Source organism: Pinus tabuliformis, chromosome 6 (genome assembly GCF_031772625.1).
Source record: "Pinus tabuliformis cultivar Carrire ecotype Pingquan chromosome 6, CPIR1, whole genome shotgun sequence".
Taxonomy (NCBI): Eukaryota; Viridiplantae; Streptophyta; class Pinopsida; order Pinales; family Pinaceae; genus Pinus; species Pinus tabuliformis.
In genome coordinates this window covers 834818908-834846791 of record NC_142292.1, presented here as the reverse complement: position 1 = coordinate 834846791, position 27884 = coordinate 834818908, and the positions used below count along the sequence as shown (strand labels likewise).

Genomic DNA, 27884 nt, shown 5'->3' with positions numbered 1-27884 from the left:
GGCACATTCCCTGGCCTCATTTTGGTAAGTTACTAATCAATGGTACTTTCGTAGAGAACCTAAGGTATACGCAAAATCTAGCAGTTACACCGACGCTGTTTATTGGCCAACCATATATGCACACGTCGCCATCCCGATACAGTTTTTTCCAACTAATAAGCAGCCCATTGGTCGCTAATCAAGCTTCAATTTGCTGACTAGGCCACGGTCTTTAAAGTTTATACGAGATTGAAAATATGCAACTTTTCCAATGGATGACCAGCGCACAGGTCTCTAACCAAGCTCAAATTTGCTGACTAGTCCACAATCTGTAAAGCTTATACAAACTGAAAATCGATTGACTGACCAGAGGTCTTCATATAAGCTCAGATTTGCTGATGGGTATTCAAACATCAGCGATACAACTTGAAGTGATGAAGGTTGCAGGGAATTTGAAGCATTGAACAACAATATCAATATCTTTGTGATATTTTTGAGGGCTTTCTTGTGTTCTGAAAGTTAAGAGCCCCTTTTGTTGGGAAGGCAGATTGGCAATGGAAAGCATATTGAAGGATGCCAGAAATGGACCCAGTGGCTTGGTGGTAGATAACAAATCCACAGTGCGAGGTGGTGTGCAAGATGTGTATGGGGAAGATCCTGCTATTGAAGATGAGTTAATCACTCCATGGAGTGTCTCTGTTGCCAGGTCAGTTTTGGTACAGAGAGTTGTGTGTTTCGACATGTTTTAGTTTTATGACTGAGTTCTACAGATAGGTAATTAGAATGAATGATAAGTCCAATTTTGTATGAATGGTGGGTGTTAGGTTTGAGTGTGTTGTGAGTCTGTTGTACTTTTATACAGTTTGATTATCGAACTTTGAAAGATCTGCTGCCACTATTATACTAGATATAAGTATTTCCTAAATGCCACAAATGGGCCAGTTACAACATGACTGGGAGACTTGAACCCACCCAGCTGCACTCAAGCTAAGATACTTTGAGTCTGATTGAGTGTTATTCTTTTGAACTCTTTATTCAGTAGAAATTCTCCTAATTTAATAGGACTTTGATCATGATCTTACCCAAGCTCTAAGAGAAAAGTTATGTTATCTGACCCTAGGATTGGGAAGGGTGGGGATGACCTTATACCTTCATTATCCTCAAGACCTTTACTTACCTTCATCAAAAAGGTTGAGGGTAAGGGTAAGATATTTCAGGACCAACCCAACCTGGTTGGACCTTTTGCAGCACCTGAACTTACTGGAAAGCAACGCCCCAGCCAGCAGAGAAGGTTGTTATCTTAGCTGACTGAAAGGAGGAGGAGATGGTTAAGATTAGGAAGATGTTGATTATGGTCTTGAACAGTATTGTTATTTATGCTTGGAAATCAAAAGCTTAATGTATTTGATCAGAGTGAAGATAATACACCAACAGGGTCTTGAGTGGTTGGTGAAGAGGGGGTGGTAATATTCCCTACACCCTCATCAGGGTTCAATTTCCCCTGGGGTGTTGTATGTTTTGTTGTAGCAGTTAACTCGGGCTGGACGTGGCTTTAGACATTCAATGTGACATCTCACCTCTTGAGAGGTTGTGGACTCTCACACTAGAGAGGAAGTGCCTTGTCAGTTCCGGAACGATCTGAAAACTTGATTATTTCCTCATCTTTATGGCTTAGAAATATTGGCTTATTGAACGAAGTTAAAGATCAAATGAAGAATTTTTCTTTTTAGTTCAGCGGTTAGTAAGTGTTCCAGAATGATCCTAAAACTAGATTATTTCCCCATCTTATTGCTTGGAAATATTGACTCATTGAACACAGTCAAGTTTGTTTTCAAATAAACTGATTTTCTTTTTGGTTCAGAAGTTAAAAAACGTTCCTGATTGTTGGGACGCTTTGGTTTATCTCTCTCTGGTTGAATTTGATGTTCCTAATTTGTATAAATAATCCGCCTGGGCCTTATTGTTTTCTTGTTTGTGAACAGTGGATCCACCTTATTGCGAGATCCTCGCTTTAACAAAGGATTAGCATTCACTGAGAAGGAGAGAGACACTCACTACCTGCGAGGTCTTTTACCGCCTACTTATATTTCACAAGCACTTCAAGTAATTTCCTCTCTGATCTGCATACATTTGGATATTTGTATGGAATGTTCTTTAGTTTCATATGTCCTCTTCTTGAAAGTAGCAAAATAAGTTTTATTGTGATTTAGATGGGTCAATTCTCTTTCCAAAGTATAGGAAGTGCAAGAATGCTCTTTTCTTTTCCTTATTCTTTTGTTACCATGTCACAGATGAAATTTATCTTCTTTAATGTTGAACGAACAGATTGGCTGCTGAACCTATTGTTACATTTCTACAGGAAAAAAAGGTTATGAATAACATTCGCCAATATCAAACTTCGTTGCAGAAATACATGGCACTGATGGACCTGGAGGTATTTCTATAGAAAGTTTCAAACTTTTCTTAAAACCAGAGTATGGTCAGAGACTCTCAGCATTTTTCTATTTTCCCTCTAATATCGCGAGAGGTTAGACTCAGTATTGTTGGTTGCAGTCTCTTCTGCGTCATCCGTGGCTCGTGGTTGTTATCTATTTGATCATGCAAGCTATCTTACTACAGTAGCATATCCCTCTGTTAGGCATTTTGTTTCACATTAATACTACTATTTTCTAAGTCACAATCACTTTATCTGCACAGGAATTTTATAATAGAATCAACTACTGAGGTCATTAAATAGAGAGAAGCAATTTATATTCTCATTTGAGATAATCCTTAAACCATGAGAAGCAAGTAGAATCATGAACATAGAGAAGTTTTTTCAATTAAAGATACAAACTGCAACTGAATGGGGTATGGGTATTATGAGTGATACATCATATATTTGATCCATGGCATCTAACTAGCTAAGCTTCACCAGTATTTACATATTAGGTGGATCACCAGAAATCTTGGATATTAATATCTGTGTACTCTATAAGGAAATTAACATGAATGATATCTATATTGTAATATAGTGGTTGACAGAGAAGCCATAAAATTGAGGTTTTAAGTTGCACTGTTTTCCATAGAGGAAAAAGCTATAGGAGGTAAACATTTCTATAATTTTTCATTAATTCTTTAAAGTTACTTTGAGCTCAACGTTTTTATATATATAAACAGCTTCTTAGCTAATACTGCTAGAAGAAAATTGCATGATTTGTTTTTTTGAGAGGATAGTTTACTGGGTGACAATTTCTCTTGGCAGGAACGGAATGAAAGGTTGTTTTATAAAGTCTTGGTGGATAATGTGGAAGAGTTACTTCCCATAGTTTACACTCCAACTGTTGGTGAATCTTGTCAAAAATACGGGTCAATCTTCAGGCGTCCACAGGGCCTTTACATCAGCTTGAAAGAGAAGTATATACATTGTATCCCTTTCCTTTTTAAGTCTCTTATGTCTAGGTCATCCATGCTCCAATTCCTTTTTATTAGGCTTATCCTTCACGTCCGTTTCGCTACATTGAAACTTATTAGGGTATGACTTTGGCAGAGGGAAGATCCTAGACGTTTTAAAGAATTGGAACGAAAGGAGTGTCAATGTTATAGTTGTCACTGATGGGGAACGCATTTTGGGACTTGGGGATCTTGGATGCCAGGTAACTTTCACAATTACCTAGATTTTCTTCGTTGTTCATTGCCTGCTATCCATGGGTTTTCTCTTTCTTTCTCCTTTACCTGTAACTCTATTACAAAGAAACACAAACTTCCCTCCATCTATTCTAAACTTTTCGCCTTTGTTAGCTTGTCATGCAAGTTGGAATCTGTAACAATGTGTTTGATCCATGATACCAAGGGATTCCCCATAATGTCGGTCTTCATGATACTTTTGAAAATAAGACATTTAATATGCAAAGAATGGGACAAAAACTATTATGTCTGCATTTAGTGTTGTCATTTTAAGTTAGGGTTCTCTATCTGTATTGTTAACATTATTTTCCCTACATTTTTGCTGGCTTTTAATGTAAAGCAAATGCTGGTATGTGTTTATTTCATGCTGCAAAGGTACTTGTTCCATGCTTTTCTCATTTTATTTTTACTGTTCTTTTTCTTCCTTTTATCTGCATATCTATGAAGGGATACAAGTAATAGAAAATAGTGTGTCAAAAAAACCAGTATTTGTGTGCATTTAGTCCTTGTCATTTAAACTTAGGGTGTTTATATTATTTTTCATCTTTCTCCATTTTCGCTTGTCTGCTGTTTTTATTAAAACCTATATTTTCCCATTAAGTGCCTGGTATTTTTACTAGAGTGTTTGATTTTCCTTTTATTCTTTCTCCATTTTATACTTGTTTGATGCTTGTCCTATCTACTTGACACGTTATTACTGACAGGGCATGGGCATACCTGTTGGGAAATTAGCTCTATACACTGCCCTTGGTGGAGTTCGTCCTTCATCGGTATGCAGCACAGGAATTTATAGTTTATTGTTTAGCAAACATAAACATTTACCTATGCATTTGGCTAAATTGGTATATTGATTCTTTTGTAGTAGTTTAGTCTACTAAACAGCTTATATGTGATATATTTTAGAGCTCCTTTATTTCTATTAAAATGAGGTATGCTTGTAACTGACAGAAGCAGGTTTTCTGACTTATTACTGCATGTATTTTATGTCTTGTAGTCAGTCAATTATTTTGTATTCTTATTCCTTTGACTACTCTACTGGTATGTGAACAGTGTCTTCCAATAACAATTGATGTTGGGACCAACAATGAAAATCTCTTAAATGATGAATTCTATATTGGTCTCCGACAAAAGCGCATTACTGGCCAGGTTTTCTTCTATTTGAATGAACTAGTGCTTGTTTAATTTATTTACTTCAGTTCTCAGAGAAAAAAATAACTTGCTGCTGATGATATGTTTCAATGTTTTGCAGGAATATTATGACTTCCTTCATGAGTTCATGTGTGCTGTCAAACAAAACTATGGAGAAAAAGTTCTTATCCAGGTCAGTTGCTGAACAGTTTTCTCCTTTGTCATGATTAGGTCACGATTGATTGTCATAGCATCGTGTCTAAACACATTTACTTTGTATGATAGCTACTTTTTTATCATTTTGCTGGAACTTTGACAAATACATACTTTGGAGCAGGAAAATTCTTGCTAGTTATTGCAACCATGCAGGAAAATTGAGATTTTACAATTTAATAAGCCAGTTTGTGATTGCAGTATATTTGCAATAGACCAAACAAACATCGTAAAACATGCACAATTTGTTGATTAAATGACAGCGTATGTTCTGATGACAGTTTGAAGACTTTGCCAATCACCATGCCTTTGAGTTGCTGGCAAAATACCGGACAACTCATCTAGTCTTCAATGATGATATTCAGGTTTGCCTACAATGACTGATCATTTTGGCTATTTTCAATGCAACCCACGTAACAAAGCCACAGCTTGTCAATGAACGAAACAGTATTTAATTACTGAGATTTAATGATGTCATTCATGTTTCTTTAAAGTTATGACTATGTTGAGATTAATGATGTGATTATCCAATTTCTGAACAAGTATGCATCTTTTTCATTTCAGGGAACAGCTGCAGTGGTTCTGGCAGGTTTGGTTGCTTCATTAAATGTGACTGGTGGCACGTTGGCTGATCATACCTTCCTCTTCCTAGGAGCCGGAGAGGTAAATCCAGTTGTTTGAGTCAACCATGCAAATGATGCAGAGATGAATTACTTTACATCAACTGAAAATAACGGTGACCTTATCTTCCAGGCTCGCATTCATAATTTCTAAGCCAGACACCAATGCCTCTTACCTGCAGAACTGGGTTTATGAGATTCTTTTGTCTTTCTGCTATGAAATTGAACAGCTTTGCTAATGTTGTCTTTCCAACCATTTCTGGCAGCAATATTATATCTTCTACACAGTTCACACCCGAAAGTTTCAGACAACATTATATCTTTCCAAAAAATTCAGTATTACATCTTCCCAACCAAACACAGTACTATAATAGAGTTTCTGTGGAGCATGGTGAAAACCAAATTTCTTTTAAGATGATGACTCTTTTTAAAGTGATTAGCTTCAGTTGTTGTAACTGTTTACTTTCAATTTCTTCTGATTTAGATTGGAGGTAGCTTCACAGTACTGGCTGCCCGGCTCCATTTCCACTGTCTAATCCTGCCTAAGCTAGTCTTCTTCTGACTTTTTTGAAGTTTGTTTATGTGTTCTATATCTTTATTTCAAGACCATATCTGGTGCTTCCCATCCTTTTCAACAAAAGTTACTTGCTGCTTCTTCCTACGAACTCTACTCTCTCAACACTAGTATAATTCAGTTAAATGAATTAAATCTGAAGAATTTATATAGCATTTTATAATTTCATGTCTTTGTTCTACATATTATAATTTATTCTAGCCTAGCAATCCTATGTGGATCCTTGTGTTGCATCCTTAAGGTGCGTACTTAAAATCAATTAGTATTTAAGAGAACTCACAATCAAATCAACTGAATGCAAATATTGATTGCTCTTCAAAGTTTCTGAACTATGGTGATAATCTTTCTAGGCAGGAACAGGTATTGCAGAGCTTATAGCACTCGAAATGACGAAACAGGTAATGAAGAACATCTGTTTCTTCTGTGAATGCTTGCTTTCTGAGCAGCTAATTTGTTATTTCCCCCCGTGAAATTATTCTCAAGGTTACACACTAAGATATTTCTACTCTTTCAGAGTAATATGACACTGGAAGAGGCTCGCGAGAAGATATGGATGGTTGACTCCAAGGTATTTTAAAATCTAACACAAATATAAAAATGTAAATCCAGATCACTGAATTATCCGTACATTGAGAGCACTTCTAGCAACTGATGTTTTAAGGAATCTCTCTTGTGTTACAGGGACTCATAGTGAAGTCAAGAATGGAATCCCTTCAACAATTCAAAAAGCCATGGGCACATGAACATGAAGCCTGCAAAGACCTCTTGGATGCCGTGAAGGTTCTATCTGAGTTTTTAAAAGATGCCTTTTGAATTCTTATTAATTGAAAGTTTTCTTTCCTAATTTGTCATAGAAATCCAGTATGATGTGAAACACTTTTTTGTTGGTTTCAAAAATTGATTTCATATACTTATGACTGGAGAACGCAAGCAAGTCTCAACATTTACTGGTTACATATGATTTAGGCAATCAAGCCAACAATATTGATTGGGTCATCAGGAGTTGGAAGTACTTTCACAAAAGAAGTAATTGAGGCTTTTTCCTCTTACTGTGAGGTATGATGACGTTTCCCCCTAATTACCTCAATCGAAGAAGGAAATGAGGGAATATGAACTGATATATCTAGCTGACTTGCTATTTCCACTCATTTGATACTGTGTTCTCAGTTAAATATATTTTTAGGACACATTAAAGGATCAAATTGTTGATTGAGAAAGGTCAATGCTGCTTAAATTGAACTGTTGCCTTGCAGAAACCTGTTATTCTGGCTCTCTCAAATCCAACTAGTCAGTCCGAATGCACTGCAGAGGAGGCATATACGTGGACTCAGGTATACGTCCATACTAATTGATGAATTCAGCTGAGAGTGACTCGAGTTAGTTATTGATATCTTAAATATGCTAGATTATTAAGCCTTGAGGGATTCATCATGGATGTTCATTTCCGTTAATCTTTAAGTCTAATAAATGAATTTCATTGGTACTCACAGAGATCTAATTGCAGGGGCGTGCAATTTTTGCCAGTGGAAGTCCATTTGATCCTGTTGTCCTGAATGGAAAGACTTTTACTCCTGGACAGGTTTTATGCATTTACACATTAGGTCTAGGGAGAGCGAAGGCTTGTTAGGCTTGATTATATTCACTGGAACTGGAATTTATATGTTGTGATTCTCTTTGTTGATGCTGGTAAAAGATGTTGGATAATGACATTTTCCCTGATACAGCAACCCAGTGCCTGGATTCTTTCCCTTAAAATTGGTATTTCCTTTAGTTTGATAGGAGAAAATGAAGAGCATTCAAGAAGTTTCTCCGAGTCTTCACACTTCTGTGTTTTCTTGTCTGCTTTACAGTCCAACAATGCATACATTTTTCCTGGCTTTGGCTTAGGAGTGGTCATGTCGGGAACGATTCGTGTACACGACGATATGATGTTGGCAGCTGGTACGGATTTATTATTGCCCTATTTTCTTTCTCCAGAATTTAAATTTTCCTGGGTTTGGATCAAGAATGCCTTCTCATGTTTAAAGCTTCGACGCCTATATTTTGAAATGTGCGGTGAAACAGCTGAGGCTTTGGCTGAGCAAGTCACTGAGGAGCATCTTGAGAAAGGGCTGGTTTACCCACCGTTCCGAAGTATCAGAAAAATATCCGCTCATATTGCAGCAAGAGTTGCAGAAAAATCATATGAACTCGGTATGCATCACTTGTCACTTACTCTAGGCAGTTGGTATTAAAATGCTGAAAGAATGTGAACTGAAATGGACAATTAGTGCAATTTAATTGGTTGTTACGTTGTCATATTGTTTTTCATTAGTTTACTGAAAAAACTGGGAAAGATGAGCCAGAGAGATAGGTTCGGATGTCACGAAGTTTTGAGGATTATTTATTTATTTATTTTTGAATTTTTAAAAATGTTTTTGTATTAAAAATTAAGATATTTTTTTCCAATATTATTTAATAATAAATATCTATAATTAACATTTAAAAATTAATAAAAAATATTTATATAAAATAAAAATTTAATATTTAATATATCTTTTATATAATCTATTTTGAATATTAATAATTTTATTTTATTCTTAATTAATAATATATTTAATTTAATTAAAAAATTACTCCAAGAATACTTTATTTCCATGAAGTAACATATTTAATTTAATAAACCATAAGAAGATTAATTGAAAGTTAGTAAATCTTTCCTTTACGGAATTAACACATATCTATTACAAGGTCACATAGCTAGCGGTTCCTGCAGGGTAATTCAATTATTGAATTTTGAAATGTATGAATTAACTATTGTATTTGAACAAGGGCTATTTTGTAGATATTTTTGTTTATTTTAAGTATCCTTAAATTAGAGGCCCATGTCACAAATGTTATCAAATGTATTATTATAATAAATGTACATAAACACATGTTATAAACGTTGACTAGGGCCAACTTAATTTTAAATATTAAATTAGTTTATTTATACGTAGGGCCCTAATAACGTGAAAGTGTTTATAAATAATGTTATAATATCAAATAATTGATATTAAATAATTTAACGTGAATTTTAGTAAATTAACCATTAGTTATACACGGTTTTCGATAATATGTACTTTGGCTGATTTGTACATAAACACAATAATATTATTAGATAGTGATAATATTAAAATATTATTGCTATTATATGTGTTTAAGTAAATTAACCATTAGTTATACATGGTTTAGGATATTATGTACTTTCGCTGATTTATGCCTAAACACAATAATATCATTAGATAGTGATAATATTATAATATTATTATCTCCATAGGCTATTATATGCATTTAAGTAAATATACATTTGTAAATCCAAGTTATAGTGGTTAAACTTCAAAATTTTAGGTGTTCTAGACGTTTTTGATGGTGCTGAATCCATTTCCACCATCAAAACATGATTAAAAACTGCCTTTACAAGATTTTTTGAAATTTTTTTTCTCTTCGTTAGACGACTCAGCCTCGTTAAACAACTCCTTAAAATAGTTAAAAACCGACCATAGACAATAATTATAATGATAAGATCATAAATGCAATTAAATAATAAAAATGACTAACTGCAATGGATAAAATCCAGCAGAGACGAGCGAATTTCTCTGAATGTACATCTACATTTAATGCTCAATATCATACACAGAATAGGAGGATATTTCCCAGGATTTGAGGTGGAGAGCCCAAGAAAAAACGAATTTAAAGCTACGAATTCAATCGGTGGGATCTGGTGTTTTTAATCCGATTCGACCGTATATTGATATTAAACCCATGGTCGAGAAATTCTATGGAAAAACGAAATTTATTTTCCCAATCCAATCGGTGGAATCTGGTTTTGTGGAATCTGGTTTTTTGAATCTGATTTGACTATATATGATGCTAAATCCATAGTCGAGAAATTCAAAAATTAATTGAAAGATTTTCTCCAGCATGGTTGTTGGGCTGATGCTAAAGGTGTTATTTTCTCCATAAAATTTTAAAATATATTATTTTTTTTAATATTAAATTATATAATATTAATTAATAGTAAAGTACATTTACTATCGTTACATAATAAAAGGTGGAAAAATTAAATTAATAGTATTTTAAATGAATTTAAATATAATTCAAAAATAATAAATTTTAATTTATAATGTTAAACTTTAAAAAAGTTTCATAAATTTTTAAGCAACTAAACTTTAATGTCAACATTGACCCTACTCCTATTATTAGGAGGAAAAATAATATATTTAACTTACATATTATTTTGAGTTGCATCTTTTCTTCCGGGAATAGACACATATTTATTATAATATATTTAGCTTACATATATTGTATTTGGTTTGCAATATTTTCTTTCTTTTAGAGAATCAATACATATATTATAATATATTTAGTTTATATATTGTTTTTGGTTTGGGATATTTTTAATTAGATATTCTTTATATAAATTTAAATATATAGAATAATTGTTATTGAGTTTTCACCTTTATTATATCAATTAAGAGTGTGTGAAGATTTATTATATATCAATTAAGAGAGTGAAGATTTACTAAATGTTATCTCAATCACAACCTTGAAAATTTGAGGAAGAAGAAGAGGATGTAAACCCTAGATGAATCGGTGTTAAAACCCTTTTGAATATCTTGGATGTACATAATTCTCACAAATCCATTTTCAACTTAGTTGAAGATTTTGCAATCTAAGTTTTAAATGAAGTGTATGTGCACACATGGTTTAGCAAGATCAAGTTAGGGAAACACATGTACAAGTAGGAGGATAAAATAAATGTGCCCCCACATTATTTGGATGGGGTGGCTTGTATATGGGGTGATAAATGGATGCCAAAAAACACTAGAGGGAACTTTGACAAGTTTGCAGATGCATCAATTGAGATTGTAGATCATAGTAGGGATAAACCTTAGGATATTCAACTTGTTCACCTGTTATAGAAAGCAATTGAGAACGTAGGTCATAAAGCAATTGAGAATGTAGATCATAACAAGGATAAACCTTATGATATTCAAATTGTTCATCTATTATAGAAAGAAATGATAACCAAAGAATATATAAAGAATTCCCATATCTGGGATTCAAAGTGGAAATATCTCTAAATCTAATGTTAAAGATCTACATCCAAAATTTCAAATAGGAAATTTGCAATAAAGCAAGTATATATGAACTTTAGACAAAGTTATTATTATATCTAAAGTGAATTCACTTTATAAATAATAAATGCATTGTAATGAACTTATGGTTGAAAGGAATGATTATTTTTCTACTCAAGTTCAATTTTCATTGAATTCAAATCTAATATAATAACTTCAACACTGTAGAAATCTTGTAGATTCACAAGCTCATGCAATTTACTAAAGCACATGACAAGAATCTACTTCTACTTTCAACCAGTGGAAGCCAATAGATCGATGAAAACAATAATAGCAAGAGGAAGACAAATCAATGGCACATAACACAATAAATATTCGGGGAAAGCCACAACTCAAAACCCCACTATCTGTATTGCATTAAATCAGAAATCCAAGATGATAATACAATGCTTGTTCTCACAAGAACAATCCCAACACTCAGTATGATCAATCTCCCAGCTCACAAGCAAGCTCAAGCCAAACCTTAACCTCTTCTGCTACTCTCCAAGCTCCCATTTCCTTGCCACCTTGGTTAAAGAGTTTGGATGAATAGTATATGCTTTGCTCATTGACCTTGAGCTTAACCTGCACAAGTATTTCCTATCCTCCACATGATGACTTCCTTTGGCCAATACTTAGCCAAATTTCCAAGCCACCAAGCTTCTAATTCTTTGCACAATTCCTGAGAGAATTAGCTTGTATTTAAAGAGAAATTCCTCAGTTCTCGAATGCATGCACTATCAGTGCAACTTAGAAAAATCTAAAACAAATAGTACATTGTCCCTGCATTGTAGTCTCAACTGGGTCTTTCTCAGAATCAACATGCATGAGTTTTTGATGAGGGAATCTTCAATTAAGTGGAGTAGCACTAGTTGAGTTCACTAATGCATCAACTCATACTGAATTCAGTAAACTGAGTTAACTAATTACAACTCATACTGAATTCATCGTGGACCCCTATAATATAGGGAGAACATATACATGACTTCAGAAAGACTTCCAATGCGAAATTCCTAAGCTAACTAAGTCAACTCACTCTAGTTAACTATTACAAGTTGCTATGAGAATAATTTTAATTCAAGGACAAATTAGAACATATACATGACTTCAAAAAGGCTTCCAACGCGAAATTCCTAAGTTAACTAAGTCAACTCACTCTAGTTAACTATTACAAATTCAACTCACTCTAGTTAACTATTACAAATTGCTATGAGAATCAGTTTAATTCAAGGACAAATTAAACTAGAATTTTTGGATTCTATTTTTATCATTTTTTTGTTGCTATTTTCAATAAACACTATTAAACTCTTAATTTTTATTTATAATTAACCCATATGAAAATTATAGTAAAAATCTAATATGAAATACTAGTTGGCCTAATAGAAACTTTAGCATAATAACTTAATGAAAATAGATTTTGATGTCCTAATTAGAAATGGGTCAACCAAATAATAGAAAATTTCGACATTAAGAATCCTTGAAAACTAAATAATAGAGATGTCAACAGAAGATAATGTAATCGTAACTATAATTAAAAATATGAAATAAATATACTATCAACTGGGCTTTTGATACAATAGACCTAAACCAATTTGCTATATCACTTTACTATGGAAATTTCAAAATGAAATCTAAAATTTGGAAACCAAACTAAATCCAAAATTCAAATTTTACAAAGTACTCACGGTAATAAGACTTTCAAAATCTTTATAGCAATGTCAAAAAAAATGAAATAGTAACAAAATATCACAAATTTAAGTTAAAATTGGATTTGTATTTTGAAATTAAATAATTAAAAATAGATATATGGTCAATTTCCAAAGCAATGCTTATATTGTTTTTTTTTAATAACTAAACTTCTCAATCAAGATGGTGGCCATACTGGTATTTTCCATTAACTTAAACCTTGGCATTTCTGAAAACCCTAATCGAGGCTAGGGTTTCATCTTCTACCTTCTCATCCCAGACTATTGCTCCATGACCGAATGTTGGAAAGGTAGCGCAACAGCCTAGCACCAAAAAGGTATATACTAACATCCCATTCCCCATCTTTTGACAGTTTCCTGTTCAGTCTAAAAAAGAGCTTGTCTACTACCTAGAGATATTATGCCTCTATCCTTCGAGCAATGGTCTTTGGGCGAGTCTCCAAAAGGTAATGCGAAGTTTGGCCTGTAAAATTCATATTATTGTGATAGGTCCCTATCAAATGTCAATTAGGGACCTTTCCAAAGGAAACAACTTGGACACCAGTAGTTATCAACAGGAAAGCGAGATATCACTGACTATGTCTGGTAGGAGCATTTTTCCCAGGCTATCATGCAAGATTTTGGAGCGGGAGGAGAAGGAATTGTGCCAAAGTTCGGGGATGGTAAAGCTAAACAAAAGTGGGCTTAAAAACATACAAAGGCTTTGGCGGCTATGAAGGAACTAACATTAGGTATAGATGTCAACATGGACAGAGTGGAATCCCTGTCCAAGAGAGCTCTGGTTGGAAAACTGAGTTACATTAAGATGTCATATATGCAGTTTCTCTCATGGACCAAGACGAACTAGAAGCCTCTGGTAGGCTACACATGGATAGTTAATATTTCGGTCAATAAATGGATACCTTTTCATTTCATATCAAAGGTTGACTTGGAGAAAATTCTCAGCAGATCTTGGGTAATAGGCAGAGGTTCGATATGGCTCCAGTGATAGTTAATATTTCGGTCAATAAATGGATACTTTTTCATTTCATATCAAAGGTTGACTTGGAGAAAATTCTCAGCAGATCTTGGGTAATAGGCAGAGGTTCGATATGGCTCCAGTGGTGGCACCTATCTTTCTGCCCAAGGACAAAACTAGAACCTTGTAAGCATTTGTGGGTTATGCTCTCGGGATTCCCACTCGAACTCTGGTCTAAATATATTCTTGAAGGTGGAAAACCCTTTGGGAAGGCTTATTTTCCTAGACGAAGCCTCACCGCATGCTGCGGATAAGTGAATGGCGTGGGTCCTTGTGGAAATGGACATCTCAGAAGGGTGGCTTGAAACACTGAAAATTTCTTGGGGGGAGAAAGTTATCATTCAACCCCTAGATTACTGGAAAATGCCCTTCAAGTGTTTAAAATGCAGAGGAGTTGGCCATTTCCTAAACTCCAGCGAAGCCCCTCCACGTCAGGGTCTTGGCATAAAAACCCTCTGTCAGGCTAGACCTCTTGTGCAATTGGGCTTCCAAAGGCGCACACATCCATAAGGAACCCTTGAGAATCACAAACAAACACAATACAACAAGGCTACTATCCAATCCCCGAGCCCGGAACCTCTGGATATGGAAAATAGAACCGACGTTGGCTTTCTTCCTCATTCAAAAGATCATGGAATGACAACAGAGGACTGGGCATCTAATGGAGCTTTGGTTGAAGGAGACGTTGCAAAAGCGGCGAAGGAAAACATATTCGGCCAAGATTATGGAGCAATACTTGGTGGAGACTCTTCTATATCTCTAAATCCCTCGGATGGCAACGAGGAAATGTCCTGTAAGTTTATTCCTAATACAACTAAGCTTATTGAAGAATTATTAGCTGAAGATTTTTTACTTATTGAAAAATTTGAAATGAATGCACTTAAATTCTCTTCTAGCTATCCTCCTCTACCTAAATCGAAACCTGCAAATTCTGTTGAGAATGTTGATTCATTCTATAACCCTAGTCCTGACAGAACTAAACCATATTCCCCTGGAATCTGTTATAGCCTGGGCCTCGTGCATAAAGGTCAACCTATGAAAATGCTCTTTAAATCCTTCCTAGCCTCTTCGGGTATAGTGCCATCTTTGTCATCGACCTCCGCACATTCTTTTACAGACTCTCCATCCCCTCCATCCCCTTCTATATCTGCGCCTCCAATCTCTTATAAAGATGCTTTAAAACTTTCTTATATCCCTCCGCACATTCTTTTACAAACTCTCCATCCCCTTCTATTTATGCTCCTCCATCCTCTTATAAAGATGCTTTAAAACTTTCCTATATCCCTTCGTTCTCTGAAAGCTCCCCAGCAGAACACTAAAAATGAGCCCTTATTCTCTTTTCAAAACATCACCATAAGAAAGAAAAATAAAATAAAAAAGCCCTCACTAGAGAAGATTCTTCTGAGCCTACTAGGGGTGGTTTAAGTCTCTCGCTTCTTGATGAAACAATCTCTTCTTTATGGGCCCTTAGAGCACTTATGCTCGACTCATCCCCCAAATAATGATTATCCTTTCTTTGAACATTTGTGGGGTAGGGGGACCCACAAAATTTTCCTTCCTCAAGAGATTAATTGACCTCCATTGCCCCTCCATTATTCTGCTACAAGAGACGATGGTATATGGTGAAAAGGCCACATAAACCTTCAAAATGTTGTGCTCGGGTTGGCATCCTTGTACCATGGACTCAAATGGCCTGTCGGGTAGTCTTCTATCTATATCAGACCTTAGGAAAGCCTCATTCAAAGCCTATTCATCTAATTTTGGTATCATCCTAGAAGGTTACTTCAGAGGCTTTCCACTCCCCATCGACCTAGTAAACTGTTATTGACCCCACAGTGACAAAGAAAGGATATGGGATTTGGTCCAAGCAAGTGGTCTTCTCGTGGATCATTCATTTCTCCTAGCACTTGAACTTTACTACTTCAGAAGGGGAATCATGGGGATCATGATCTCACCTTGATCCATTGATCCGTTACTTCTCATCAATGTTGCAAGATCATTCACTATGTGACATATTTCCCTTTCCTTTAGCTCCCACCTAGAGAAATGGTAGAACAGGGGTGGACGATATCAGAAAATGGCTTGACATATTTTTAATGGCAGACTGGCTGGACAAACATTTGGGGAGAATGAGATCTTGGATTGCATAAGACAAACTATTAGACCATCTCCCTATCTTCCTTGCATTGGATTTTGATCCTCACAAAGACAAATATCCCTTCAAATTCAACCATTCATGGTTGGAAGATGAATCTTTTAGAATTTTGTGAGATACACTTGGAAGAATGTCATGATTATCAATAACTCCTCTGCCATGGTTTCCTTGACTAGGAAACTTTCTGAACTAAGGAGGGTTGTAATGAAATGGGAAAAGAATAGGAAATTGGAGTTGCAAGAAGAATTGCTGACTATTGAAGCAAAATATGAGCACATCTCTCGAGACTTCCCATCACTACCTTTCTTGTAGATCTAACTCAGAGATTGAGCTTACCGAAGACCATAAAAGACAAGATCCTAAAAATGGAGCGAGAAACTTGGAGATTAAAAAGTAGGGTGACTTGGATTAAGAAGGGACATGCCAATGCAATTTTTTTTTCACAAATACACAAACTATAAAAGAAATATTAATTCCAGTTGGGAACTTCGAAATGATGATGGTAAGAAGGCCTCAAGCTTAAAGGATCTAAAAGCAACGACTTCATCCTATTTCTCCTCGCTCTTCAAAGACTCGGGGTCCTCCAATATTACTTCACAACTTCAACTCATCCAAGATTATCCTCGTTTTTTAGCCATTAGGAATCTACCCAGATTGGATGCCATGTCTCCCTTGAGAAAATTAAAGAGGTCATGAAACAATTCTCCAAAGACAAAAGTCCAGGTCCTAATGGACTGATGGTCAAACTTTTCCTCTTCTTTTTTCAACTTATGGGACTCGATTTCCAATCAATGGTGGAAGAGTTTAGAAAGCCTAGGAAAGTTTCAACTGACATCAATGCCACATATATAGCTCTGATTTCTAATAGCTCAAAGCCCAAAACCTTTCATGATTACAGGCCCATATCATTGTGCAATCTAGTCTACAAAATCACAAAGGTGATCTTAAATGAAATCAAGCAATATCTTGTAGAAAAATGTCACCAAATCAATTTGGGTTCTTAACTGGCAGGAAGATTCATGATGCCATTGACATAGCACATAAGGCCTTACACTCAATTAAAACAAAAAAAAATAGAAAGCTCTTGTACTCAAGATGGCCTAGACAAAGTTTTCGACAAAGCAAAACTAGATATATCTTAGACTTGTACTTCCTCAGTTAGGTTTAGGTTTGGAAGCCACAAACTAGATAATGGGTTGTGTGACTTCAACGAATTTCTCAATATTAATCAATGGTTCTCCCTCCAATAAATTTTCCAGCATTAGAGGCCTAAGGAAAGGATGCCTGTTGTCACCCCTCCTGTTTCTACTAGTGATGGAAGGATTGAGTCGCTTTCTTTTGAAAGAAAAGCAGGAAGGTAAAATAAAAGGTATAAAAATCTCCCAAAATCAATATATCACACATTTATTGTTTGTGGACAATGTCTTACTTATGGGATTGGGAACTATAGCAGAATGGCGAACATTTCTTAGAGTAATAAAAAAATTCTACAGCGCAGCTGGAATGGAGATAAGTCTAAATAAATCTTCCTTTCATCATTACTCTGTCATTACAAAACCCCTATTGGTTGTTCAGTGATTTATTCCCTTACAAAATAACTCCCTTGAAAATGGTATTAAATATTTTGGATATTTTTTAAAGCCAAATGATTACCATAAAGGGGACTGGAAGTGGTTGATTAGAAAAGTAGAATGAAAGATTAACTTGTGGTGCCACAATTGGTTGTCACTGGGAGGCAGAATGATACTTGTTAAAGCAATGTTGGAAAATATCCGTCTATTGGCTATCTGTAGCCAAGATTCCCTCTGTTATCCTTAAATCCATTAAGCAATTGATGTTCAGATTTTTATGGACTGAGAAAAACTGTAAGGAAGGAATCCATCTAGTTAACTGGTTAGCACTTTCTACCCCCAAAAACCTTGGTGGATGGGAATTCGAAAACCTGACCTAGTTTGCAAAAGCCTTGTCACTAAAGAATCTGTGGAGAGCCTTGTTTAGTGGGGGTCTATGGAGCCAGATCAAAAAAGGAAAATATTTAAAACTCATGTTAGTAGTTGACTGGATCAAAGGAGATGCCAAAAAATCGATCAAAGGAGGCTCCATTGTATGGAAAGCTGTCACCACATCCTTTCCCCTTCTTTAACTGTCTCTCTTGGAAAGTTGGGGATGACAACCAGGTAGTCCTCGGTAAGGACCCTTTCATCGGTGTTGCCCGCGTCTATAAGTTTTCTTCAAATTTAATTAGTTGTCTACATTCTAAAGGATTGTTTCACCTTCATAATATCAGATTTGGTGATGCCTCAATGCTCTCTAAAAAATATTGACTGGCCACATTTGAGTTGGGATTGGATGGTAATCTAGCAGAGGAATGGAAGAATTTTATATCAGAGATAACTTTGAATGGAGTTAGACTGTGCAGTTTTAATGACTCTAGTAGATTTAGAGCTGGATACATCCTCTGGGGAAGTAAAAGGTCAACTTGCCTATGAAGCAATTGTACACTCTGAGATGGAGCTTAATCATAGATGGTGGAACAACTATATTTGGAAATGGCACATCCCAACCAAAATAAAATGCTTCGCCTGGATAGCTCTCCACAATAAAATTTTAACCTAGGACAATATACAAAAAAGAGGATTTGTGGGGCCTAATAGTTGTAGCCTTTGTAGACAACATGAAGAAACTGTGGATCATATATTCACAAAATTATACACTACTTTGGAAATTTGGTTCACAGTTTTACAGGCTTTGGCAATTCACACAATTCTAAGGTGGTCCTCTCGTGAGGAATCACTATGCCCCTGGGCCAAGAAACCCAACTATCTTTGTACTCTTCCCATCTTCGTAGCTTCAGGATTTTGGCTTCTTAGTGTTGGGAAAAACACTGAGAGGGGGGGGGGGGGGGGGGGGGGGTGAATCAATATTTACAAATCAATAACTTTTTCCATTTTATAATCAGATTGATATATGCTACTTCAATGAAGAGAACTCGCATGTGCACACCACTGTTTTTAAGGCAACCAACATATATCCAGTGAACTTATGATTCAATTAATTCATCATATGTTGATCTTGCATCAATATTTTATTAAACATTAAATAGTAACCATGTGCAGTAATAACATAATAAACCATCACACATAAGCAACACACATGAACACCAGGATTTAAGGTGGAAACCCAATGCGGGAGAAAACCCATTTGTTGCTGTTGTCTCTGTCTTCTTTTAATATAAAGAAAATCTGTTTACAATCTTGTACTAGTGCAGATTCATACCAGTACGCAAGCACCCCCCTACAGATAGCTACAACCTTTTCTCATTCTCCAGCTTCTACTAGAAGAGAGCTACAATCCCCTAGCACCTATACTAGCCGATATGTTTACCAGTACATAGGCTTCGACCTACAGAAGGCTCCAACTTTCACTCGTTCTCCAACTGCTACTGGAAGGGAGCTCCAACCCCCTGGCTCTTGTACTGACCGATATGTTTACCAGTACGTAGGCGCCGACCTACAGAAGGCTACTAACTTCACTCTTTCTCTGGGGGCCATGTTTCATAAATTTTCAGACGGGATACTCCTGGTACACAACAACACAATATGTAGGACACGTTTCATCCAAGTTTGAAGCTCAAAATCAATCACCACTGCAATACAACCAATCACTGAAACTCATCAACACTGAAACAAATCACAATCAATCTATCTGAACAATCAGATCACTATCACCAGAACACAGAGTTGAACCTAGAACTCTTCATCAACAAACAGAACCAACTACAACTTCAAACATTATATGTCAGAATGTATACGCTACTTAGAAGAGCCAAACCTGCGTGTATACACGCCTTCACCAAGGTGAACCAGCGTATAGATCTGCAAATAATAACTTATAACTTTGTAGCTATTCCAGACTTCAGACATACCTAGATCATAACATTTAAAAAATAAAACATGTGTTAGCATTCAGATCTAGCCCAACCATTATTAGATCATACAATGATAAGTCATTTTAGGTCTCATGATCCAGATCCAACACTGTATCTAAATGTGCACAAGATATATCAGATCATATCATAACCATAACCCTTGCAACATAAAATATACCTCAGATAGAAGTATTCATGAAAACCCTTTCACTTGCACACTGAGCCCTTTGATCTTCTACTTTGTATATAGTTTTAGCCTTTCTCAATACCTCGGACCAAAACAACACATAGAGCCTGTGGTATTCTTAGAGGGGATCAAGTATCCGTTATTCCACTCAATATTGTGGGCTAATACCATGGTATGGACCCTTGCTATTCATTATCTTTAATTTTCCATCCCATACACGTTTTTCCTCTTGTGAAAGTGCGTGTATACGTATAAGCTCCTTTTGTTCTGTGTACCCGCTTGTATACGTGACTTCGACTAGGTGAACCAGCGTATACTTCTTAAAAAATTATTTTTCTTCAATCTTTGGAGTTTGATCTGTAATCTTTTGCTGTTACCTCTAAATTGACCTGTTGCACTGTGAACTGCATTCATACATCACTGATTCATTTCTGGGTATCATATATGTGAGTTGCCATCAAGGACAACACCTGTACCATAATGCCAACACTTAGAAACATAACTATTTTCAGAACTGACATAATTTCTATCCTTTTACAATCGTCAAAGATTGTTTCTCTCTTCAAAGAATATATCCCTGTGTAATCTAAATAAGCCTCTAAAAGACTAAATCTCCCAATGATACCACTCTATTCTCATATTATATTTTTTGATGGGGTTGCACAAGAGAACCTATGTGAAAGGGAGGGGTGGGGAGGGCGCTGATTAAATTGCCAGAGAACAGATCTGTCTGATATAGAATTAGTATTGGACTTGGGACAAATACCAAAGCAGAACTTATAGTAGGTTGGACTCTCATGGCAATAACAAAGCATAAAAACATTAAAAACATCCCAATACTGGGTGACTCAAAATGTGTAATCGATTGGTTGACAAGTGCATCACAATTAGAAGTTTTAAACCTAGCAGCTTGGAAACTCATAAATAGAGAAATAAGAGGATACTTAAGGAGATCAAATTTCAACACATCTATAGAGAATTTAGCAAATATGCAAACATGCTATCAAAACGTGCACTATTGCTAGATCCTAGGCACATTCTAATTGAAGAGCTTGAGGGAAGTCAAGTCCAAAGTACCTATTCGATGCCCATAGAATACTTGGATTAACTCAAAAATCTTCCAACAGAACAATGGACAGATTCACCTTACAATTTCCAGAACAAAGAAAATTTAATTTAAACAACTTTGAAGATTATCAAATTTCCAAGCTTCATAATTTTTCTCTACTTATACATCTTTTCAATTCCTTTCTTAAAATAGGATGATCATCTTTTTCAATGTAGGACAACGTTTTAGAGTTAATGCAATTATTAGGGATAACTATATGAATATTTTAGAACAACATCTTTTTTAACAAATTAATGCTCACATATAAGGTTGAATTTGTATAGACATTTTCATAACTCCATGCTGCTCTTAGTTCATAAATGAATTTTCAGACAACAACAAGAAATATGTACTTTAAAAAAAAATTCTTATGAATAACAAAAGAGTAAATTAATAATCCATTTTACCATACAAATTAAATTAACAATGATCCATATTAGTAATTATAATATTCCAAAACTCCATATTTAAAGTTAATTAATAAATATATAAAAACTTAATTCTTACAATAAACTCTTTATATATAAAAATATGAGATGTGAAATTTATATATAGTAAAAATAGTATCATTAAGAATTAGCCTAGATCTATGTTAACTCGAGATGAGAGACATTAAATCTCGGGAGGTGTAAATCTTTCCTCAATTTTTATAATGAAAAAAAATATTGTTTTTAACCTTAATCACTATAGATTTATCCTATCTTTGGATAAGCATCAAGGGTATCAGATCTCTTAAAGTGGAAATATTTTTTTAATTGCAAATATTGAGGAAAGATTTGCACCTCGAGATTTAATGCCTCTACGCTAATTCTTAATGATACTATTTTTACTATATATAAATTTCACATCTCATATTTCTATATATAAAGAGTTTATTGTAAGAATTAAGTTTTTATATATTTATTAATTAACTTTATATATGGAGTTTTGAAATATTATAATTACTAATATGGATCATTGTTAATTTAATTTGTATGGTAAAATGGATTATCTATGTTTTATATAGGTTCACACTTTTTATATATAGAAATATTCTTATTTTGAATTATATATCTATTAATCAAATTTAAACATTAAGTTTTGAGATATTACAGTTATAAAAATGAATGATCATTGCTTAATTTTTTAAATTGGATGTGCATATTATAATTTTTTTATTGATTTTTTCTATAATTTAATTAATAAAAACTAAATTACAATATAACAAATTGAATTATTATTTTTTGATTCAACACTTCACTATAATATCTCATTTAATGATATACTGCAATAACTCTCTATACTTGATTAATGTACGTGGATGCAATAACCTCTTTAAAAAATTGCAATCTCAATAAGTGATACTTCAAAATAAGAGTTACTAAATATAGATTATAGATGAAGTTTAAAAAATATATATACATTAAAAATGAATATAAATGTGAACATGCATAATAGTATAGTAACAACGAATGAGAAAAGAAAAAATGCTTCCCAATAATATTATTAGTTGCAAAGTTGTTTCTAAACACACTAGCAAAGGACTCCTGTACTAGGTTTAACCTACCCTTTTCACTACTATCTACTCTATTGACTATCACACAAGCTAATTCCAATAAAATAGTAATTTAAAATAAAGAATTAGATGAAGGAACTAATTTAAATATATTAACATTTGGCTTTTGATAAATCAATTTAGCTTTTTAATTGAAACACTTTACGTTTTTATTCTAAATATAGCATGGACTATATTAGACTATGAGAAATAGATGGATTTAAGGATCTATAATATGTGGTACTTTTATCTTGCCTACAAGTTTCATGCTTTTTTTCTAACTAGTTATTTACAATGTACTACTTACAAAAGCTTGATTAGCTAAGATTAGATTCATAGATGACTAGTGCCTTGTTAGTCAAAAGGACAAGACCGTTAAACATGTTTTTGGGATCGCAAAATAGCCACAAGTTGGTGGTAGCATGCTTAACAACATTCTTTCATGGTAACATACATTAGAGAGTTGTTTTCAAGGGGATTCCAAGTATTTGGTGCTATTGTTATCATGGTGCTTTGTCATTGTTGTTAAGAATTTGCTTTGCAATTCATTATGGAAAATGAGATGCAAGTGCATTTTTAAAAACTATGAAAGCTTAGTTTCCTCCTTTCATAGGACTTCGTGGGAAGAGCTATACTCCTAGTTACTAGCTAATCATTTTTTATCAATTAAGATGCAAAAAATGCTAGTGTACTTGCACATTTGGATCTTATCTTACTTGTTGTGGTGCTAGGAAGGACTCAATTTCTGATAGAGTCCTTTATACATACTCTTATGTGTGTAGTTGTCTCTCTCTATGCATTTTCTCTCTTGATATAAGAAGTATTTTCTTAAAAAAAGGATTGCTTTCATTAAAAGTCATTGGTGTGGGGTATTTATTCGACCAAAGTTTCCTATGGCTTGCACCTAACCCGAAGTGCTTGAAAGGACTCACTTGTATGGTTCGACAACCCAAGTAGGGAGAAAAATGTGGCTTTGGTGAGAATCATGAAACACCCTCATTTTACCATCTAACCAAGGCCTCCCTGATAATGTCCAAAAACTTAATACCTCAACATCAAATCTCTATTGTAAATGCTCTTAACCCTAGTTTAAGGGGCATGTCAAGAATATTTAGAAACCTTTTATTGATATCTACACTAGTTTGACTCGAAATAAAAAATTGAGGAGGATGCTCTCCTTTAACAACTAGATAATGGATTTAGGCCACACAATAAATCTCATGCACCAATATATATAGTGGAGTCCTCTCTCTTCCATGTCGTAATCACTATGTTTGTTTTTGATATCTTCAAGTTTTATGCCTTCACTAAAAGGAAAAGGATCCTTGTTATGCTTCTTCTTGGTGTTACACTAACATTTTTAATAAGAAACAATTTAAGTGATTGAACTTACACCTTAATATTCATGATTTATTGTCCATCAATATCCTTGGCCATAAACACATTCAATGTGAAGGTGTGATCTACAAGGAGGAATTTACATTGGAAGATTGTACCTTGAAGGATAATTTTATGTCATAGTCATTGGGGGAGTAAATGTGTCAATATTAAATGACTTTATTCCTAAAGGATTTGCTTGACTAATCATTGGTATAAATTCCTATCCTTTCACCAAGATGGTTGAGAACACACTATCAAAGGTTTGTACCCTAAAAGCATCTAGGTGGTTGACTCCAAGCATGTTCAAACTTTTGAAGAAGGACCACTTTGGCTTCATTTCTTGCTTGTACTATATGAAGGAAGATATTTATCAACAAATTCATGTTTGAGGCCTCTTCATTTTGCTTAAAAGATATAAGGTGATATTTCAAATAATGTTTATGGAACTTCCACTTAACGGAGACATGAAATATGTTATTGAAATTGACCCCTCTAAATGCCCCACCATAATTCGTCTCTATCGATATAAAGACTTTTAAAAGTTTGAAATGAAAGGGTTGTTGAGGAACCCATGGAAGCTAGGATCACCACTCCCTATAAGAGTCCTTTTCCTGCGCTTGTTGCCTTGAAGAGGAAAAAATATGGTTATTGCTACCTTTATAGAGTACAAAACGCTTAATTGAATCATTAATAAGAAATTAGTGTCCCATGCTTCACATTTATTATTTGAGTGATGAAGTGCATGACATTAGGTTCTTTTCTAAGATCATCCTTTCCTCTAGCTATTATCAAATATTTATATGCCCCAAGACTAAGAGTAGGTTACATTTAGGACTCACTAGTGCCATTACCAACTCTAAGTTATGTTGTTCATCCTATGTAGTGCTAATGAATCTAGGTGTGAGTTTGCTTAGACTCCCTTGTGATATCTTGGCCATTTTATCTTTGTAGTGGGTGTTTGCACTAAATCCTAGAAAGATTCAAGCCATTCGGGAAAGCTAAACTTCTCCACTATTTCTCTTATTCTTCCACTAACTGCAACTTAACAAAGAAGGATCACTTATGGGGTGAGGCACAACAAGCTTTTGATAGTTTGAGGGAATTCATGGTGTCTAAAACCAAGATTGAGAAATAGATGGTCCATCTTCTATTACCATGCCCTAGGGGCTTGTTTCAAATCCTATATGGATTTCTCCAATTGATCTACAAGCAAATCATCATTCTAAAAGCTAATGGGTTGCTCCATATAAATCTCCTTAGTAAGATCACTATATTTAAAGCCACTTTGACATCCATTTGATGTCCCACCATCTAAAATATCGGTGAGTTAACTAGAATTCATTTTTGCAATAGCGGAAAATGGTGCCCTCTTATTGAGGAAATCCCTTTTCTAGCAAGCAAGCCTTACGCCTTTCAACATCACTTTTAAATGTGAATTTGGTCTTATAGATTCATTTTCATTTCACAAATTTCTTTCCTTATGATCGAGAAACTAAATGCCATGTCTTATTCTTATTTAAATTATGATACTCAATTATAACAATCTCCCATTCAAGTTGACCATGTGCATTTGCATACATATCATAATGACATAACTCTAGCCCATATGCTATTAGAGTGACACTACCTCATTTATTCTGTTTCAAATCATTTATATTTCATATATAAATACTAGCTACCTTAATTATGTTAATTACCCATTTAAAAAGACAAATATCTTTTATTAAAATAATTCTTATATCAAAATTACTATTAACTAATTAATTATATTTTATAATTTTTTATTATAAAATAAAATAATTAATAATAATTTATAAAATTTTATTATAAAATACACTGATCTAAATTTTGAAAAATTTACCTAATAATTTATAATTTTTTATTATAAAATACAATAATATAAATTCAGAAAGATTTACCTGATATTTTTTAGGTTTCCAATGGTTTTGTATATTGAAATACAATCCATGATCTATATAAAAGCATTTTGTTAAGTTTAACTACGATCTTATTTGCTTCCTCGTGTTTAGCCAGACTGGTATTGGAATATAAATAAATAATTCACTAGCTTTAATAAACTATCTTATTTATCTCTCCATGTCTTTTAGTAAATTGATTTAAGACATGTTAAACTGATTTTAAGATAAATGGATTAAATATTTTTTTATATAAATATATTTTAAATTGATTTAAAAGTATAAAAAGAAGTTTTATATTATTTTTTAGATTATTTTAAAATATAAAAATAAATTTATTGATTTTAATAATGTTTAATATTACATAATTTGATATAAATATATTAATATTAAAATATATGTATAGTATTTTTTCATTTTAAGGAAATTTTATTGGAAAATTTAAGAGATATATTTTATTTTTAATAAATATATTGATATAAATTAATAATGTGTAATTTAGTGAGATTTTAATAGGAACACATTAAATACCCTACAAGAATTGATTGAGTTAATTGTTTACATTATCAACATGTAGAGCATTTTTAATATAAATTAATATGTTTTGAGTTTCACATTATAAACATGTGTATAGCATTTTTAATAAATAAATATATATATATAAATTTTAATATAAATTAATATGTTTTGAGTTAATCTTTCACATTATATTTTATGTATAGCATTTTTAATATATATATATAAATATAGATATAAAATAATATGTTTTTTTTGAGTTTAGTATTTGTTAACCTAGAACAAAACAAACCAAATACCCCACAACAATCATAATAATAATTGGTTGAGTAAATTCTTTACACTATAATAATAATAATTATAATTGATTCACTTAATTCTTTACACTATCATAATAATAATTATAATTGGTTGAGTTAATTCCATAAAAAGTATTATGGATTGATTTATGTAAATTTTATTTGAATTTTAATGATGTATTTTTTGTGTTTTAATCCAGGTCTAGCGACACGCCTCCCACGCCCTGCAAACTTGACGGCATTTGCGGAGAGTTGCATGTATAGCCCATTATATAGGAGTTATAGATAAGATAAAGATAAAGGACAGAGTTCCAAAGGTTTTCGAGTAGGGTTTATTTTTCTATGTGAGTGCTTTCGATGATTGGAATAACAAGGTTTCGACTTAAATAAATATTTTAAATATATTTTTTGAATGTAAATTTTATATTTAAATATTATTGAAATACAAGTATTAAAATAATTATGTGTTAATAAGTTTATGGTTAAGTTGGGTTTTATATTATTAGTTTGTATTATAATAATGTTTGTATTTAAGCGCGCTTGAGCCAGAGGAGTTCTGGGATGGGTGACCTCCTGGGAAGTCCTGGTTACCGGGTGCAAGCCCCGGAAGTGATGATTGATGCTATGTGATTCGTTCTCCACATTTCACTAGTTTCAATCCCACTTCTTCACCCCTGTGAGCATCACCCGATGCAATGAGTGCTAAGTGAACTATTCAAAAATCATGAGAAATTAGTCAGTTACGACTACCTCTCATGGAAATGGTCATACGTTTGAATGACTTACTTAACGCAGTTGAATCCCAAAAATGATATCTAA

The 27884-nt window shown here is 33.8% G+C and overlaps 1 protein-coding gene across 1 annotated transcript; it reads left to right on the top strand.

Annotated features, from left to right (window-relative positions):
- The first annotated feature begins 226 nt into the window (after positions 1-226).
- On the top strand, positions 227-27525 carry LOC149261453 (NADP-dependent malic enzyme-like). The gene is made up of 19 exons (XM_089422275.1): positions 227-685; positions 1962-2082; positions 2339-2413; positions 3224-3375; positions 3509-3614; positions 4350-4415; positions 4696-4791; positions 4895-4966; positions 5268-5351; positions 5551-5649; positions 6531-6578; positions 6695-6748; positions 6862-6960; positions 7147-7236; positions 7434-7511; positions 7685-7759; positions 8031-8121; positions 8245-8373; positions 27266-27525. The coding sequence occupies exons 1-19, from the start codon at positions 534-536 to the stop codon at positions 27352-27354; spliced, it is 1776 nt and encodes a 591-aa protein (XP_089278401.1). The 5' UTR covers positions 227-533; the 3' UTR covers positions 27355-27525.
- The last annotated feature ends 359 nt before the right edge of the window (positions 27526-27884 follow it).

Coding starts and splice junctions, on each gene's coding strand:
- LOC149261453 (XM_089422275.1), top strand. CDS start 534: ATGGAAAGCATATTGAAGGATGCCAGAAATGGACCCAGTGGCTTGGTG. Junction 2,414..3,223: donor TGGCACTGATGGACCTGGAG/GTATTTCTATAG, acceptor TTCTCTTGGCAG/GAACGGAATGAAAGGTTGTT. Junction 7,512..7,684: donor AGGCATATACGTGGACTCAG/GTATACGTCCAT, acceptor ATCTAATTGCAG/GGGCGTGCAATTTTTGCCAG.